This window comes from Nicotiana tabacum, chromosome 8, assembly GCF_000715075.1.
Source record: "Nicotiana tabacum cultivar K326 chromosome 8, ASM71507v2, whole genome shotgun sequence".
NCBI classification, from domain to species: Eukaryota; Viridiplantae; Streptophyta; class Magnoliopsida; order Solanales; family Solanaceae; genus Nicotiana; species Nicotiana tabacum.
Window position 1 is genome coordinate 199,793,824 of NC_134087.1, and position 19,500 is coordinate 199,813,323.

General features: G+C 38.8%; 1 protein-coding gene across 1 annotated transcript; it reads left to right on the forward strand.

Annotated features, from left to right (window-relative positions):
• Positions 1 to 12,527: 12,527 nt before the first annotated feature.
• LOC142163489 (uncharacterized) lies at positions 12,528 to 13,028 on the forward strand. The gene has a single exon (XM_075220779.1). It carries the CDS (start codon positions 12,528 to 12,530, stop codon positions 13,026 to 13,028), a length of 501 nt encoding a protein of 166 aa, XP_075076880.1.
• Positions 13,029 to 19,500: the final 6,472 nt, after the last annotated feature.

Below are 19,500 nucleotides of genomic sequence, written 5' to 3' on the forward strand. Positions count from 1 at the left end.
CCCACATGTAGATAAGTTTACCATGTAAGATATGTTTATTTTATCATGTAAGTTTGACTTGTAATTGCCTCCTAGTCCTATATAAAGAAGGCCTTGTAGTAGTTGGAAGATCATCTGGTAACCTTTGTAAATCTTTTGTGATATATTACATATGGGTGCTTTCTAAATTTCCCTCTTGTTCTTTCTTTCGAATGGATGGAAAGGTCGGTCCATGTATGAAAATAGAGTAAGAATACTCTTTAAAAGTTAGTTTATTGTAGTACGAAAGTTTTATGAGTTATAAACAGCTAACGTTGGTTATAATACAAAAGTTTTATGAGTTGTGTAGCTTGGCAAACCGTCCCTTATGGGTTATTGAAGTCAGCCCCTTTGTAGGAAAAGTTTTGCAACTATAAACAAATTAACTGTTTGTGTAGCTTGGCAAGCCGTCCCTTATGGGTTGTTGAAGCCAGCCCTTTTGTAGGGAAACTTTCGTATCTATAATTTAATTTGCTTTCTTGGAGTCTCTTACTTTGTTCTTTATATTATGGTATCAGAGCCAGCCCATCTTTTCAGAGGGAAGAGCAGTTTACTAAATATATCTGAGTCATTTCCATCATCCTCTTCCCTAGCAAAAATGAATATGTCTCCTACTCTATATAAAACCTTGTCCAAAAAATATGATTACCTCTATGAAGTAGATATCCTGCCTGATGAACTAAAAGTATCCTCTACTGAACTACCTCTCATAAACCCTTACTCAGTTTTTGCCAAAAAATCGTTTGCACCTTGGACCCAAATTCGTTCCTTAGTCCAACACAGACCAAAAGGAGTTAAAGAATATGTTGTTGCCTTAAAAATTGACCAGCATCCTATTCTTGCCACTCGAGAGGAACAATTTATCACCCTTCAAATCCGAGATGATTTTCCCAAGCAATGGAGAGATCATGGTTTTACCCATATCCATTTTGGTACTATCCGAATCGCTTTAACATATCACGGAAGAAAAGGTCAACCTGTTGTAGCTCGACTTTCTCTTCTAGATACAAGATACTTGGAGTACCAACATGCAAATTTGGGTACTACAGCAGTTACCCTGAATGCTGGGACTGTCTTCATAACTATCTTTCCAAATTTCAACATGTCCCTTTATGATCCACACTTAACCGAAGCACTAAAAATCCAAGTCCAAACCAAGGAGCCCCTCAAGCCAAAAGATTCCATCCAAGCCACTCTTCATCACCAAATGGCGTGGCGAGTCCAAAATAATGCCATGGATTTTTGTCTTCCCAGAGGAGAAAATGCTTTACTCTTAAGTATTGATGCTACCAAAAGAAACACCATGTGCACCCAAATACCCAGGAAAATTTCCTAAGATGAACTTGTCAAATTTCTTCCTGAGTCCTGGATCAAAAATTATGAAAAGTTAAGAAAACCGGAGGAATCTCTGCAATCTGGTGAACCAACTTTTACCAAAAGAAATGACAAAACCGTCTGCATAAGCTTTGACAATTCCCATCTCAAAAACACCCAATAAAACCATATTTTCTTGCCAAATGATTCAACCCAAAGATACAATAGATACAAACCCTGAACCTGATGGAGAGTTCTTTTGGAATATACAAAGCATCATGGAAGAACATGACTGGTGTCAAAATTTTGACAGATAAGGAAAAAGGGCTTAGTGGTTCAAATGCCCCTTTACGAGATATTGCCCTTAGGATCTTGATTGCGACTACCAAGACTGTTGTAAGATCCAATTGGAGAATATGATGAACACCACCAGCGTCATTGGAAAAGGTTCGGCCTCAACAAAACCAAACCAAAATCCAAGAAAAAGGGGAAGACCACTGAAAAACAATTTCAAGCCAATTATAAAAATAAAGATCCTTCAATTGGCTCATTAAGCCGTCTAGGTAAATATGAATTTCTTGTCAGTTACAAACCCCAGGAATGGTCAAAATTACTAGAAAAATTCACTCCAAGCTGGGAGGATAGTGAAACCACACCCAAACCCAAATCACCATCCGCTCATACCCCAAAATCCAAAAAGCTACCTGAACCTGAAACTTCACCAACTCAAAAAACCACAAATCCCACATAACCACAGATATTCATGCGAAGTCCTTCAAGCTCCAGTCATACCCTAGTTTTTCCTTAACTCCAACCTTTTGAAAAAGAGGTTATAAGCCATGCTCCAAAAATTCCCAAGAAAAACATAGTGCTACCTACTGGAGAAAAACCTCCAACAAGTGACATCGAAGCAACAATGAACTGGCAATCAGAAAACTCCATTTGCCAAAACAAGGTGTTGAACAACATTGGCAACACCATAAAGAATGTGGCCCATACACAAAACAAAATGATGAGCAAAGTGGAAACAATTGAGAAAAAGATGGAGCAAATATCGTCTCACCATGCCGGACTAATCAAATCCTTGGAACTGAGGTTGGCAAATTTACAATACGAGATTTGTCCTCCAGGAACTTCACTTTTCCAATTTTTCCAACAACAACAAAAGGAGACGATTTCCTTCAGAGAACAAATTCAACTTTTGAGAAATGACCACTTTAAGCCACAAAAGACCCCAGTTTTCCCCTCAAAACCTACCTTCTTCCTTATGTCTCCACAAGCATATTCCCCACCTAAATTAGACTACACCTTTTCTAATTTTCCATCTACCTCACAAAATCCAATCACTTTCACCCAGCACTTAAAATAAGAACATGATTTTGATATTGCAAAAATGGTTTGGGAAAGGAAGGACGTTCTTGCGGCGTAAAAACAAACAAAGAAAAGGCGAGACCAAGGAGAAAATTTAAAGGGATCGAACCCCAAAAATTTGATGATTTCTGACCAGAAGGCTCCATACCTCTATGTCTCCCAGCCAAGATACATATCAGAAGAAGATACTCCATGGTCGGAATCTCTGAATTCATCAAACGATGAAATAATGGAAGATAGCTCTCAATCAAGCAATGAATCCACAATAAACTCTTCCGAAGATGACAGCCCCCCAATATTTGTAAATCAGCCAAGAGACTAAGAAGTATCTGAAGTAGATGAGGAACAAGAAGGCATAACAGATGAACCAATCCCAGAAAGAAGATATGAGGCCATGGCGTCAAAACCAGTTAGAACTGGCTTCCACACTTTCACCTTAGATGATGTCAAGGTTTCAAGATGGCCTCAAAGGATCCAAGACTTCTATAGTTGGATGGTGACCAAAACTTTGGTGGAATGAGAAAAGCATATCATCCTGTCAGAACTCACTTCACGGTTCTCAGGAATTCTCAGAGATTGGTGGAACTCACTTGGAATTCAAGACAAAAATACTTTTCTTACTTCCCAAGATTTTACCTTCAACATCAGAATCCTACATGAAGTCTTCTGCGGAGATACTGGCTAAAGACAGGAGAAAATGTGAAGACAACTCTTCGAGATGAAGTGTGTATCATTCGACAGAAATGACATTGACAGGTATTTTCAAAAAATGGCGAAGATATACTTCGAGATCGGTGGAGACATCAATCTAAAGCAAGCCTTTGTCTCTTCCCTTCCAAAGTTGTTGGCAACCCAAACCATGACCATCATTGAAGAAAAGTTTCAGTCTATAACAATCCCTCAAATTGGTTATATCAGGAAAGCTATTTTTGTCGCATTAGATGACATTTGTACGAAGCGCTATGCCCTAAAATAAATTATCCAACACAATCCAGCGCTTGACAAAGTATGTCGCAAATCTGACCTAATCACCGGGTCAGGATGTTCCTACCATACATCTAGGCAACGGAGAGAATTTAGGAGGTTTAAATGGCCAAGAATTCCAGATGGGAAATCAAGGTCCAAGAGATGCACAAAATATTTCAAGCATAGAAGGCCAGGAAATTTTCACAAGAAAAATAGATGTTTTAATTGCCACAAGATTAGACATTTCGCTAAAAACTATCCCCAATCGAGAAGATCTGTCAAACTCCTTGAAGAGACTGAAGATTACACTGGCATACATCTCGGAAAAGATGAGGACCTTGAATCCATATTCTTTGTGGATGATGAACCTAATGAAGAAACTTTATTCTCTCTTGAGGTCTATGAAAATCAAGGCAATGATCAATACCAAATTTCAGAACCAGTGATCGAAGCCCGAGAGGAGATCAACGCTCTCGTGGTCGTTCCTCAAGTAGAACTCAAGGTCTATTCATCCAAATGGGATAAACCAACTCGTGTTATTGCTTTCATCAACATCGGAGCTGCTTCCTCACTCATAAATCCTGTTGTTCTCCCTAAAGATCAATAGGTGTCGCACTTTAAGGATTTTTACACTGCATCAAATAGAATCCTGACTACCACCGTTATCACAAAGCATCCAGTCATAATTGAGTTCTTTCCAGGATTGAAATATAGAACCAAGCTGATAAGGTCTGATGTACCAGGAAAAGATCTTATTGTTGGATTCGACATTTACAGACAACTTAGGGATCAACTCCAGATCAAGGCTAATGAGATAGCTTTTAAAAAGTAGTTCAAACATTATTCTGAGATTCCAAGGCTATTCCAAATCACCAATGACGAACAAATCAAAGAGATTGAGCAAAATCTCAATGAACATTCATGTGCTGAATCTCACAAGGATTTCATGAAGAAAGGGAAAAGCCCGTTATGGAAAAACCAATAGTTTTTTTATCAAACTCCCTTTCAAGAAAAATAAAAACATCAATCCGACAAAGGCCAGTCTTTCAGGCATGAATCCAGATCATCTTCAGCTTGCAAAGAAAGAATGCAAAGAACTTTTGGAATTTGATCTGATAGAGCCGTTGGATTCACAATGGCATGTGAAGCATTTTATGTCAACAAAAGAGCTGAGCAGACAAGAGGAAAACTTAGGTTAGTTATTAATTACCAGCCACTTAATCATTTCCTCCAAGATGATAAATTCCCCGTCCCAAATAAACTCACTCTTTTCTCCCACTTAGCCAAGGCCAAATATTTTTCCAAGTTTGGTTTAAATCTGGATTTTGGCAATTGGGAATCCACCCTCAAGAACAACCCAAAATGGGATTTTGCATCCCCGATCATCACTTCCAATGGAAAGTCATGCCCTTAAGGTTGAAAACTGCACCCTCCTTGTTCCAAAAAGCCATGATAAAAATCATCCAACCCATCCTCCATACCTCCTTAGTTTACATTGATGACATCCTGTTATTTAGTGATACATTGAAAGAACATGTATATTTACTTCGTCAATTTGAGGCATTGGTAATACAGTCCAGGACCACATATATGTCAGGAATTACTCAAATTTCCGGATACCGGCCTCACAACAAAGCAGATCCAATATTTCTTGGGTGTAATAAATTATGTAAGAGATTTCATCCCAAATATCTCTACATACATTTCACCGCTCACAGAAATGCTCAAGAAAATTGCTCTGTCATGGGGAGAGAAGCAGGATAAAGCAATCAGAAAAATAAAGGAGATATCTAAAAATGTCAAGTCCCTCTACATCCCTTCATATGGAAAGAAGATACTGCAAACTGATGCTAGAAATGAATATTGGAGTGTTGTTCTATTTCAAGAAAAAGATGGCCAGAGGAAAATATGCGGATATGTCAGGGAAAGTTCAAAGATGCCGAGCAACATTATCAATCCACTTTCAAGGAGATTCTTGCAGTAAAGAATGGAATCAAGAAATTCAATTTCTTCCTTATTCATACAGAATTTCTAATAGAGATGGATATGAAGGCCTTCCCAAAGATGATCCAGATAAATGCAAAAAAAATTCCCAATCATCAACTTCTCAAATGGGCTCAATGGTTCTCTCCATACAAATTTCAAGTCAAGCACCTGAAAGGAAAGGATAATATTTTCGCGAATTTTTCTGTCTCGACCGGAAGAATTCTCAAAAAGATTTTCCCCAGCAAAACTGAAGTCAAAGCAAAAGCTAATTAGCCACATATTCATGCTTTCAAATATACCGGGAACAAGTTCATTAAAGCCAACAGATCATCCATCGGAGTTGTTCAACCTCATGGATCCCTTTGATCCGTCAATTATTATGGAAAGAAGAACTTATTATGAGCTCCAAGTTTTCCGGCAACATGGAGGATCCATTCTCAAGCCATATGGGGTCAATCCAGAATATCCGTTATGCCATATATTCATAGCTCAAGCCAAGGATTTTCCACAAGAACTATTATGGTTTTTCTGGTATATATGCCATCAGTATCATATTTTCATGGAATTCAAATGCAACGTCTTCAAGGATATTGATAACATTGCACCATCCCTTAAAGTATTTTTGCTATGGTTCAAACCTAGAAGATATTGGATAAAATATTTCAATGATTCCTACACATCAAAGGTACTCATGTTCCACAGGCCAGTGAAGATTATTAATGGAAAAGTTCAGGCGCAAGCAGAGGCATCATTCTGGTGGAAATTTCCCGCATCCATTTTATCAATGGAGGAAGAATATAGCAAGGCACAAAGAATCCTTTTCCAGCAAAATAGGTGCATCCCGAGAGAGATATGGCCAAAAGATTGGGCAAGCTGAAATTATACCAACACTCATCCTCACTGGGAAAGAGTCCGGGAAGCAGCAAAAGAGTATCATACCCCATACGAAGTCATCCGAGAAAAAATCACTCACGACATTTCCAGATTAAAGTTGCGGATTACATCTCTCAATCCAAATGAGAAAGAACACAACGGAGAAGGACCATCAAGTTCCAGACATTACTACACTAGGTCTTTGAAAAGATGCCTAGAAGACAACCCTAGAATCAATGAAGGATAATTATTTAAATCCCTACTAATCCTACATTACCCACCAAAAACCACTTCAAAATCATCTACCCATGCCAAAATAAATTTCTACATCTTTCCATACTATCCAGGCCCCACTTCCACTTGTTTTCACATACTTCCACATGCTTCCACGTGCTTCGTCACATGCAACACTATAATAACCCATAAGTTTCAAACAAGGACATATGAGTCATTTAACAAAAAAAGGGTCGTAGCCCACCAGATTTCAATCTGGGAAAAAGGTAAAAGCAAGGAAAGGGATTTAGGGAAGGGGAAGGACTCACGACACACACAAAAGAAAAGAAAAAAAGGGCTTTGGGTAGTAGAAAGATTCTAGCACAAGGAAAACTCACGGGTAACAATTAGTTAAGGGAAAATCTAGTGAAAAGCTTGGCATCCACTTTTGAAAACAAAAGAAAACGTGAGATTTGCACTTTTCTTCCATCGAAGAGCACCAGGATAATTCAACGAAGAGAAACTAACTAAACAGAGAAGAAGAAGGCAAATTTTTGAACTTAATTTATAGATTTGATTCATAAATTCCATAGCTATACAGTTGGGGTAAGAATTAGTTGAAGAATTAATATTACTGAAATAATGGAGTCCATGGAATTTTAATGAATTGGTACCATAGGTTTAGGGTTATAAACTTATATAGTTTGTCTATGCCACAAAAAAAAAGAGAAGGAATATTCCTTCAAAAACCTTTCTATTTTGTTAGTGATTGGTAATCAAATATGATTGCTACTAATATTGGAGATATTGGAAAAAACATTACAATGTAATTTTGATAGCATTGAGTTGGGATACTGAAATGGTCTTGATATTCCAAGTAGAATATGAGGGATTTGTTGGGTTATTATAATTCAGCGAATTAAGAGCCAAATATGAAACTCTGAGGGTTGGGCATTCTAAATTAGCTACGAATTAGCCTAAACATGGAAAATTAACATGAGATCAATATCATGTAATTATAGATTGATTGGATGAAGTTGTACGAATTGCTCGAGGTGAAGCATTTGGTATTTCAGCACGAGTACTATAAGTAGTAATCTTACCGCAATTTGTGTTTTCGTAACTTGCATGATTTACACATGATTTTTAATATGAATATGTTACCGATTATTTAAAGTTGCATGTGGGACAAGTTTTTTAATCGATATGATACCGAAATAGTTATTGGAGAAAATTACCGTTGTTTTAAATATTTTCGTTGTCACTAGATCTGTTTTACCATTACTTGAATTTACTGTTATCGAAAAGAAATTATATGATTTGATAAGAACCAAAATGCCCTATATCGTTTTAAAATATTTTCTATGGGTATATACGGATTACAGAGACAAGTATAAATAGGAGTAGACATTGAAGGATCCCGTAGCTAACGGCGGATTCGTTAGACCTGGTGCACCTTGTATTTACCGATTACAGAGTATAGTCATAGCCCTCACTAGTAGGAAGGTAGAACTAGCATACCGTTACCGATTTCCCTCGAGTAGGGACTACCGTTATATTTGACTTCTTGCGAAGAAGTCCACAGTTATACTGATTACATGATCCGTTCATTGAAACCTCCCAAAATGTGAATACTGATATTATACAGTGGTTACCGAGCTTATTAATGAATTGTATTTTTATTATACTACAAAAAAAGTATGATGAGACTGAAAATTATTTCTTGTTTCTGAAAGGGCATTTTTATGTTATTTTCTGTTTGAGATACTAGCATGTTTTCTAACTTGTCCCCAATTAAAATGGTTGTGGTTAAGTGTTATTACTCACAGAGCTAGCGACTCATTCCCCGCTAATTTTTTTTATAGAGACAGCAGTTGAGGCGGGCGAGGGTTTCGTTAATTAGAGCGCACATGTTGATAGTTCTTGGTGAGCCTCGTACTTATTCGACTGGGCGGAAATTTTTATTAATTGTTATGGTCTTTTCCTTGAACTCTTAGAGTCGCTCCATGTTCATTCCTTAATTTCTTGAGTATTCTTCGTTATTATAGACTTATGTTGAGTATCATTCTTATTTATCAAAGTTGGAGATAAATTAGTATTTCTAGTGGTTATTTGGTGGTTTAGTTATGGTGGAGACTTGTATTGGTTAATTGACAAGTTGTCAAATTTTTTGGTATGATATTAGGATGTTTGGTTGTTGATTTGAGACAGGACAATTTTTTTTAGGATGGTCCAAAAACAGGGGAAACTCTGTCCGTTTTTCTGTAAAATTACCGATGAGGCTTACTTAGGAGCAATTGCTCCTAAGCGCCGGTCACAATCCCAAATTGGGTTGTGATAAAGTTGGTATCAGAGCTTCGGCTTTAAGTCCCGAGTCATGGAGCAATGTTTAGTAGAGTCTTGTTCATGGGTATGTTGGCGCCCATACTTATGATCTTGAGGCTACTGAATATTTAGGAATGTTTTCCCTTCTTTCATTCTTTGATCATGCGTTGAGATAACTTGAGATTGACTTTGGAATATTTCTTTCACAGATGGCTAGGACACGCACACCCTCATCTGCTGGACGTGGTACTACCCGGGGTGGAGGTCAAGTTGGGGTTCATCAAACAAGAAAACAGACTGCTCCTCAACCTCAAGTTGGGAACATGGGTCAAACCCAAGCTATTATGCCAGATCAAGTGCAAGAGCAGGGAGTTCAGAACGCTCCACCACCAGTACCAATTGTTTTACCTACTGTTGCCTTACCTGCGGACGCAGTGTCAAGGTTATTGAATGTGTTAGAGGCATTGATGCATACTCAGGGAGGAATTTCAGCTCCTCAGGCTACTTTGCAGACACAAGCACCTGCACAGACTCAGACTTTTGGAAATAAGGAAGTATCCCTACAAGAGTTTCTGAAATTGAAATCACCAAAATTCACAGGTTTCGATAATTTAGCAGATCCTCAAGGTTTCTTGGATGGGACACTTAAGGCATTACCTGCTCTTGGATGTTTTAGTGAGAGAGTCGTGGAGCTCACAACATACAAACTAGAGGATATGGCCAACACATGGTATGAAACTTTATTGCTAGGAAGGCCAGCAGGAGCAGCACCACTAACATGGGACGAGTTCACTAAGTTGTTCAAGAATCATTTTTTTCCAGACAGTCTGATGCAACAATATGCTAGAGACTTCGAGAGATTGGTTCAGACTCCAGATATGGATGTGTCAACATATAACACTAAGTTTTGTAAGTTGGCTATATATGCTCTTCACTTAGTGCCTACCGAAGAAGCTCGAGTTCAAAGGTTTGTTGATGGATTGGTTAGTCGTCTATACACTGTAGTAGCCCCACAGATGAAGACTTTATCCTACTCTGATATAGTTGACCTTGCTAGAAAGATTGAAGACAAGGGACGTGAGGAGCGTTCAACTAGTGATTTACGTAAGAAGGCCAAGACAGGAGGGGCTTTCAGAGGTGATTTTAGTGAAAATAGATAAGCAGGAAATCAGGGACAACAACAACAACAACAACAACAACAACAGGGTTCTCAGATAGGAACACACATGTCTTCACAGACCACCTTACAAACAAGGTAATAGGGGACCATCATCTTCTGGATATCGTAATTCTGGGCAGATATATGCCACTACTCCAGTCTGCCAGACTTGTGGTAGATCACATTTGGGCCAATGTCGTGTTCTAACTAGAGAGTGATTTTGGTGTGGCCAGTTGGGACATCACTTGAGGGATTTCCCTCGGCCTCCGAGAAATTTCAACCAGGCTTCTATTTAGTCAGTTGCACCGACTCAGACTACTCGTAATACTTTAGGTGCTACAGGTACAGGAAATAGAGGTCGAGGTGCTGGAGACCATGCTATTGTGAATCAAGGACAAGGGAATGCTGGTAAAGGTCAGGCGAGAGTTTTTGTATTTACTAGACAGGATGCCCAGGCCTCGAATGTTGTGGTTACAGGTATTCTTTCTGTCTGTTCATTTGATGCACTTGCGTTGATTGATCCGGGATCTACTCACTCCTATGTGTCCTCGTACTTTGCTTTGAGGTTTAGTAGATAGCCTGAGCTATTGAATGATCCCTTTCTAGTTGCTACTCCTCTTGGAGAGTCTCTATTAGCTGAATATGTGTATTGTGCTTGTCAGATTCGGGTTGAGGGTAGAGATACTCTAGCTGACCTTATTGTACTTGATATGATTGACTTTGAAATGCTGATGGGAATGGATTAGTTATCCTCTTGCTATGCTATAGTCGATTGTCATGAAAAGATAGTTAAGTTTGAGATACCAGATGAACGCAATTTTATTCTAAGAGGGAGTCAGGTTCCAGAGACTTGCAAAATTGTATCTTTTATAAAGGCTCAACGACTTCTGAAGAAAGGTTGCTGGGTCTCTTAGCTATTGTAAATGATACAAGAAAAGAAACAGTTAGTATAGAAAATGTACTAGTGGTGAGAGAATTTTCTGATGCATTTCCTGAAGATTTACTAGGATTACCTCCAATATGATAAATATACTTTGGTATTGATTTGCTACCTGACACACAACCCATATCGATACCCCCATATCGAATGGCACCAATAGAGTTGAGGGAGCTAAAGCAACAGTTACAGGATTTATTAGATAAGGGTTTTATTAGACCTAGTGTATCACCATGGGGTGCACCAGTACTGTTCGTAAAGAAGAAAGATGGATCCCTGAGAATGTGCATTGACTACAGGCATTTGAACAAGATAACAATACGCAATAAATATCCTTTGCCTCATATAGATGACATGTTTGATCAGTTACAAGGAGCTGCTCACTTTTCAAAGATTGACCTCCGTTTTGGTTATCATCAACTTAGAATCAAAGATGAAGATATTTCTAAGACTACTTTCAGAACTTGATACGGGCACTGTGAGTTTCTTGTGATGCCTTTCAGACTGACAAATGCTCCAACTGCATTCATGGATTTAATGAGTAGAGTGTTCAAGTCGTTTTTGGATAGCTTTGTAATAGTATTTATTGATGATATCCTGATATATTCTCGTAGCCAAGGAGAACACGAGAATTATCTCAGGACTGTGTTGCAGACATTACGAGAACATCGGCTTTATGCTAAGTTCCCGAAGTATGAATTCTGGATAGACTCGGTAGCATTTTTGGGGCATGTTGTATCCAAGGATGGAATTATGGTAGATCCTAAGAAGACTGAAGATGTGCAGAAATGGCCCGAACCTACTTCTCCTACAAAGATTCGCAGCTTTTTAGGCTAAGCAGGCTATTACAGGCATTTTGTGCAGGATTTCTCCAAAATAGCAGCGCTGCTGACTAAGCTAACACAGAAAAATGCAAAGTTTCAGTGGACGGAGGAATGTGAGCAGAGCTTTCAAAAACTCAAAACATGTTTGACAACTGCACCAATATTAGCCTTACCATCAGGTTCTGGAGGATTTACAGTATTTTGTGATGCCTCGGGGGTGGGATTAGGATGTGTTCTCATGAAAAATGGTCGTGTTATAGCTTATACTTCGAGACAATTGAAAAGGCACGAGCGAAACTATCCTACACATGATTTGGAGATGGCTGCAGTGGTATTTGCTCTAAAAATTTGGAGACATTATCTATACGGCGAAACTTGTGTGATTTATACTGACCATAAAATTCTGAAGTATATCTTTCAGCAGAGAGATCTAAATCTTCGGCAGCGTTGTTGGATGGAACTACTCAAAGACTATGATTGTTTTATTTTGTATCATCCTAGAAAATCCAATGTAGTGGCTGATGCATTGAGTAGAAAATCTATGGGGAGTTTGGCACATATAGCCCCTACAAAGAGACTTTTAGCCAAAGATATTCAGATACTAGAAGATACATGTATCAGATTTAGTGTCGGAAATTCAGAGGCATTGTTGGCTTGTGTTCAGGCTAAGTCTTCATTAGTTGAGCACATTAAGGTCACCCAATATGATGATGAACGATTATGTAAATACAGAGATAAGGGCTTAGCTGGTAAAAGCAAGGATATGATTATTGAAAGTGATGGTGTTCTTCGAATGGGTGACAGGCTATGTGTAGCAGACGTAGATGGGTTGAGACATGCTATTCTTGAAGAAGCCCACACCTCTAAATACACTATGCATACTGGATCCACAAAAAAGTACCATGACCTGAAGAAATTTTATTGGTGGGAAGGTATGAAGAAAGATGTTGTTAACTTTGTTTCTAGTTGTTTGACTTGTCAGCAGGTCAACGCTGAGCATCAGCGAACCGCAGGACGACTACAACAAATTAAGATTCCATAGTGGAAATGGGAAAGAATTACTATGGATTTTGTTACTAGGCTACCACGAACCCTTAAAGGTTATGACTCGGTATGGGTGATTGTAGATCAACTGACGAAATCAACACACTTTTTACCGGTGAAGACTATATATGGTGGAGTCAGGTATGCACAGATATTTATGAATGAAATTGTCTGACTTCACGGAGTTCCAGTATCCATCATCTCTGATAAAGGATCACAATTCACTTCACGCTTTTGGAAATCTTTTCAAGAAACATTGGGTACACGAGTAGATCTTAGTACTGCATTTCATCCACAGACAGACGAGCAGTTTGAACGTACTATTCAGATCTTGGAGGATATATTGAGAGCTTGCATTCTTGAGTTTGGAGGTAGTTGGGACACTTATCTACCGTTAGCTGAATTTACATACAACAATAGCTTCCAGTCCAGTATTCAAATGGCACCGTACGAAGCATTGTATGGTAGAAGATGTCGTTCTCCTATGGGATGGTTTGAAGCTGGTGAGACTAACTTACTGGGATCCGACCTAGTACAAGAAGCTATGGACAAGGTACAGTTGATCAGATAGAGATTTCTTGCAGCTCAAAGTAGACAAAAGTCTTATGTTGATAAGAGAAGAAAAGATTTAGTGTTCACAATTAGGGACAAAGTGTTCCTACGAGTCTCCCCTATGAAAGATGTGATGCGGTTTGGGAAAAGAGGCAAGCTGAGCCCCAAGTTTATAGGACCGTATGAGATACTAGACCGAGTGGGAGCGGTGGTTTATCGTTTGGCACTTCCTCCTGAGTTGTCCTTTATTCATCCAGTTTTTCATGTCTCAATGCTAAGGAATGTATATCAGACTCATCTCAGGTGCTTCAAGCACCTGCTATATCGCTTGATGAGAAGTTATCTTACGAGGAGGAACCGATAGCTATTGTTGATAGGCAAGTAAGAAAGATACGGTCAAAAGAAATATTGTTTGTGAAGGTCTTATGGAAAAATCATACAGTTGAAGAATCTACTTAGGAAATGGAAGATGATATGTGCGTCAAATATCCCCATTTATTTCAGTCTACAGGTACGTGCTTGAGTTAAATTCGGGGACCGAATGATATAAGGTGGGGAGGATGTAATAGCCCATAAATTTCAAATAAGGACATATGAGTCATTTAACAAAAACAAGGGTCGTAGCCCACCAGATTCAATCTAGAAAAAAGGTAAAAGCAAAGAAAGGGATTTAGGGAAGGGGAAGGACTCATGGCAAACACAAAAGAAAAGAAAATGAGGGCTTTGGGTAGTAGAAGGATTCTAACATAGGGAAAACTCACGGGCAACAATTAGTTAAGGGAAAATCTAGTGAAAAGCTTGGCAGCCACTTTTGAAAACAAAAGAAAACGTGAGATTTGCAGTTTTCTTCTGTTACAACCCATGTTTTTGTACCTGAAAGTACGTTGTGACTCAATTGAAGTAAGCTCAAAAAGGATGAAATCCTTCTACATGGACAAGAAAGGTTTGCCAAAGTGTTAAGCAAGTTAAGATGAATATGAAACTTGTTAATCATGATTTAAATGATTTTAAAGCCATGATATTACTATATATGATGTTTGTATATAAAGTATACAGTTTTAGAAAAATCGGATTTAAATTGCGGAAAAACCGACTAAGAATTTGCCTTGTAAGGAAGCTTTTTGAGTAATAAATTCCGTGTACTATATGAGGTTTTTTTAGGACATATTATATACTAAATTGAAGGTCTTAGAATTTAGTTTCCAACTCTCCTAACCGTTTGCTCATACGACACCCGGATAAAAAGTTATAAGCGTTGGAAGACGCGCCAATTATAGAGTGCCAAGTAGCACCTTTTGACTTTTCAACAAAATGGAGATTATCTCCTTTATCTCGTCTATTTCTGCATATTTTCATAAATCACGACCAAATAAGACCCCTAACATCACCCTTAAGCTCTCTACAAGGGTTTCAAACAATACCATCATCCCGGGCACGAAATCAAGAAGCAATAACCGTAGAACGATCCCCACAACGTAAGTATTGTTATATTGCCTCTCTTTTTCTTTGTAGTTTGAGTTTTGAAAGGTATTTAATAGTTAATAAAATTCTTAATTTCTGGTTTTAAGCTCATAAATATCAAGGAAGGTTGATTAATTGATTTCATAATAGTTAGAACTCACGGGACGGTAATCGGAAGTCGTGAGTTCGAGTAATTTGATTGGTAATGGACTGTTTTGTGGGCTATTTGTGACGACCCAAAGGGTCATCACTTGCTTTCAGTTGATTTCTGTGTCTTCGAGGCCTTGAAAACCTCATTAAAGTCGCCTCAATTTGCATGCGCAGTCCGGGCGCATAGCTGGAAAGCTTAAATATGAAACTCTGTGAAAAATGCTAAGTTTTGATGCTAAAATGAATAAATTTGACTTCGGTCAATATTTTGGGTAAATGGACCCGGATCCGTGATTCGACGGTCATGGAGGGTCCATAGAAAAATATGGGACTTGGGCGTATGCCCGAAATCGAATTCCGAGGTCCCAAGTCCGAGAAATGAATTTTTAAGTGAAATTGTTTTCAGAAATTATATAAGGGAATGTGAAATGAAAACTGATTAGAAAACAATGGTATCGGGCCCGTCATTTGGTTTCGGCGCCTGGTAAAGGTCTTATATATGGTTTAAGTCATTTCTGTAAAGTTTTGTTGAAAATGGACGTCGTTTGACGTAATTCGGACCTAAATTGCTAAATTAGATACTTGATGAAGTTTGAGAAAAAGTTCTTGATTTTGAGGTTTGATCCATTGTTATTGAGGTTATTTTGGTGATTTGATCGCACGGATAAGTTTGTATGATGTTGTTGAGTTAGTGTGTATGTTTGGTTAGGAGCCCCGAGGGCTCGGGTGAGTTTCGGGTAGGTTTCGGGATGCCTTGGGCTTAGAAAGTCAGATGTTGCAGGTTCAGGAAGTTGCAGGCCTCTGAACCCTCTAATGCGGTCCGCGAGAAATCGTGTGCGACCGTGGAGGGGCCAGCGCAGCCACGGTCGCCTTTGTGCGGGACGCGGTGGAAGCTGTGCGGCCGCAGTCTCCTTTGTGTGGTCCGCACAGGGCGCTGAACTGCAGGTCTTCAGGTAGGCCTGTGCAGCCGCGGTCCATTTGATGCGGTCCGCAAAGGGGGTCTGAGAGGGATATAAATAAACGGGAATTTCAATTATTTTTCACTTTTCAAAACCCCAAAAACATAAGAGGCGATTTTTCAAACAACCTTTCTTCTCCAAAACATTGGTAAGTGATTTCTAACTCACTTTCTTCACTCCTTAACATCTTTTAACATGATTTCGACTTCAAATCAATGATTTCCATGGGGGGAATTGGGTGTTGTGGGTAGAACCTATATTTTTCAAAAATTGTGGATTTGGACCTTGATTTGAGGTCCGATTTCAAAATAAATTATATATTTGGGTTCGTGAGGGAATGGGTAATCGGATTTTGGTTCGAACCTCGGGTTTCGACCACGTGGACCCGAGGGCGATTTTGACTTTTTAGGTAAAACTTCTGAAAACTCATTTTTCATGCATTCAAATTGATTTATTTAGCGTTTATTGATGTAATTAAGTAACTTGTGGCTAGATACGAGCGAATTGGCGGAGGAATCGAGCGGTAAAGCTATAATTGAAGCTTGAGTTGTGTTTGTGGCATCGAGGTAAGTGTTTGATCTAACCTTAGCATGAGAGATTAGGAGTTGTGTCCTATTTGCTAATTGTTTCTTGTCGAGTACGACGTATAGGCATGGTGACGAGTATCTATGCGTTGGTGTCAAGCATTACCGTGAGTCTTATCTTGTGATTTTCATGATCTCGTTGTATTATTTATGCCTTGGTGACGATTTCTATTTGTTGCGTAAAGTTGTGGAAAAAGTTGTAACCTATGAACATTGAGGAGCGTGGGCTCCAATTGTATAACAAATTGTGAAAGTATAATTGATAATCGAAACTCTAGAGCATTGGCTCGAGTTGTGAAGTGAATTGTGAAGTAAAAGTGAGAAAGAGAAGGGACCATTATGTTACCCCTTACCATGCTATTGTTGAGTTGAGGTTCCCTTGCATTGTGTTCTTAATGGATATTACGGACGTTTAGGTTGATGATTCTTCGTGTTAGGTGTTGTAACAAGTTTAGTTATAGTTGAGGTAGTTAGAAGCTGAAACTAGTTGAGTTATAGCTTAGTTATGGTTGTTTCTCCCTTGTCGGGATGGTTAATTATAATTATTGTTGACTGTATATGTGGATCGGGTTGTACGCCGCAACAGTTATATATGTGGATCGGGTTGCACGCCGCAACAGATATTATATTGGATCGGGTTGCACGCCGCAACAGTTATATATGTGGATCGGGTTGCACGCCGCAACAGTTATATATGTGGATCGGGTTGCACGCCGCAACAACTATATATGTGGATCGGGTTGCACACCGCAATAGTTATATATTGGATCGGGTTGCACGCCGCAACAGTATTGTTATCATATTGATTGTAGACATCGAGTGTTCTTTCATATTTTATTAAGTTTCTGATAGAATTGGTCTGTTTCCCCGAAGCATGCTTCCCCCTCCCTTTAAAACGGTTGTTACCTGTTTATATTTCTGTTGTATATTATATAACTGCACAGGTTTATCTGGAGTCTGGTCCTAGCCTCGTCCCTACCTCGCCGGAGTTAGGCCAGACACTTACCAGCACATGGGGTCGGTTGTGCTGATACTACACTCTGCACTCTATGCATATACCGGAGCGGCACTTGATCAGCAGGAGTAGCTCAGGAGCCAGCCTTTAGTCCACCGAGACACCGAGATAGCCTTGCAGGTGTCCGCAGGCCCGGCGTCTCCTCTATCTTATTATGTATTCTGTTATCTCAAGTATTCGAGACAAACAATGTTATATTTCTTTCAAACGGTTGTATTTAGTACTCTTAGTAGTCTGTGGATGTTGTGACACCAGGTTCTGGGTAGAGGCATGTATTGACTTTCGAAACATTCTGGTTTTATTTATTTAAGACTTCCGCTTAAATCTCATATTCCGTTGTTATTTAACTGTTTATTTCCATGTTAATCTAATTAGTAAGAAGTTTTAAAATAAAGGAGTTAATGATTGCTAAGTTCATGGCTTGTCTAGCTTCTACGAGTAGGCGCCATCATGACTCCCGAGGGTGGGAGATCCGGGTCGTGACACTGTTTCATGTATCTTTTGGGCTGTATATTTTGCTGCTATTTAATGGAGTTTTTGGAAGATATATTGTATGGAGAAACACCACCTAATGGAAGAATGATGGATTAGTCATTCTTTGTAATATTTTTGGGGCGTTGGACACTACTATAGTCGTCGTTTTTGGTATGAATTGATTGGGGTGTGTTGGGTTGTTGTAATCTAAATATAACATGGATTTCGACTTGCATCCACTGTAGGAGGTAATTATATTGTGTTCCTACAGGTGCTTAAGGTTATTTTGGCATTGGTTAAGTTAAATGGATGAACTAGACATGAACTAGTGTATAAAGTTGCTAATTAAGAATAATTGGAGTTGTGGATCATTTTCTTTGTTATGGATATATGGTATAAGGCTGTAATTATTGATGAATGACTTTATTATCATGTTAATGATACTATTAAGTTAAAGTATAAAGTCTATAAGGGATGATATGGGGTATACGAATTCCAATTGGAGCTTGTCGCTCGTCGTAAAATAGTTATGACTTGTTGTTATTTTATGGTGTCTTGTTATTGATAATTATGTATTTCTGGATTTCTTTGGTAATTGTTGTTGGTATATGGTATTGGAGGAGGCTCTTGTTTTAGGGGAGATGCTGCCCGAATTTATATAAACGAACTACAAGTTTAAGTTGCAGACTTAGCCTTTATTCAACACTGATTTTGAATCTCCTTATGCAATGGTAGATTGAGTTGAGTTGTTTGAAGAGTAGCTTGGGAGGTATTAAGGACTCACCATGGCTAAGGTATGTTAAGGCACTTCCCTCGTTTTTTGGCATGATCGAAAGTGAAATGAATACGCTATTTCATAACGGATCTACTCCTAGAAACTAAGGTTGTCCATGTTGTTCTTTCCTTATAAAGTTATTTTAAGCAAGTATGTATGATCCTTGAATCCTATAGAAGCTCATATTGATGGTATGATGTCCATAATGTTAATCAAAGGTGCAACGACCTTAAGTCACTCCAAAAGGTTTAGAACGTGATTCCATGAGTCTAGCATGCATTATATATAGTATCTATTTTACTCTACTGAGTCGTACTACAGTAGGCCGGGTACGAGACCTATTGTGCAACCACTGATTAGTTGGATTTACCGAGCTCCATGTGGCCGGGTATGATTCTACCGAGCCTTATGATGGTCGGGTACGTTTTTACCGAGTCCTCTTTGAGGCCGGGTACGATATGATGATGATGATGATGATGATGATGCCTACAGAGGCATAT

Bases quoted from the DNA above. Each gene is read 5' to 3' on its own strand.
- LOC142163489 (XM_075220779.1), top strand. From the start codon at position 12,528: ATGGGGAGTTTGGCACATATAGCCCCTACAAAGAGACTTTTAGCCAAA.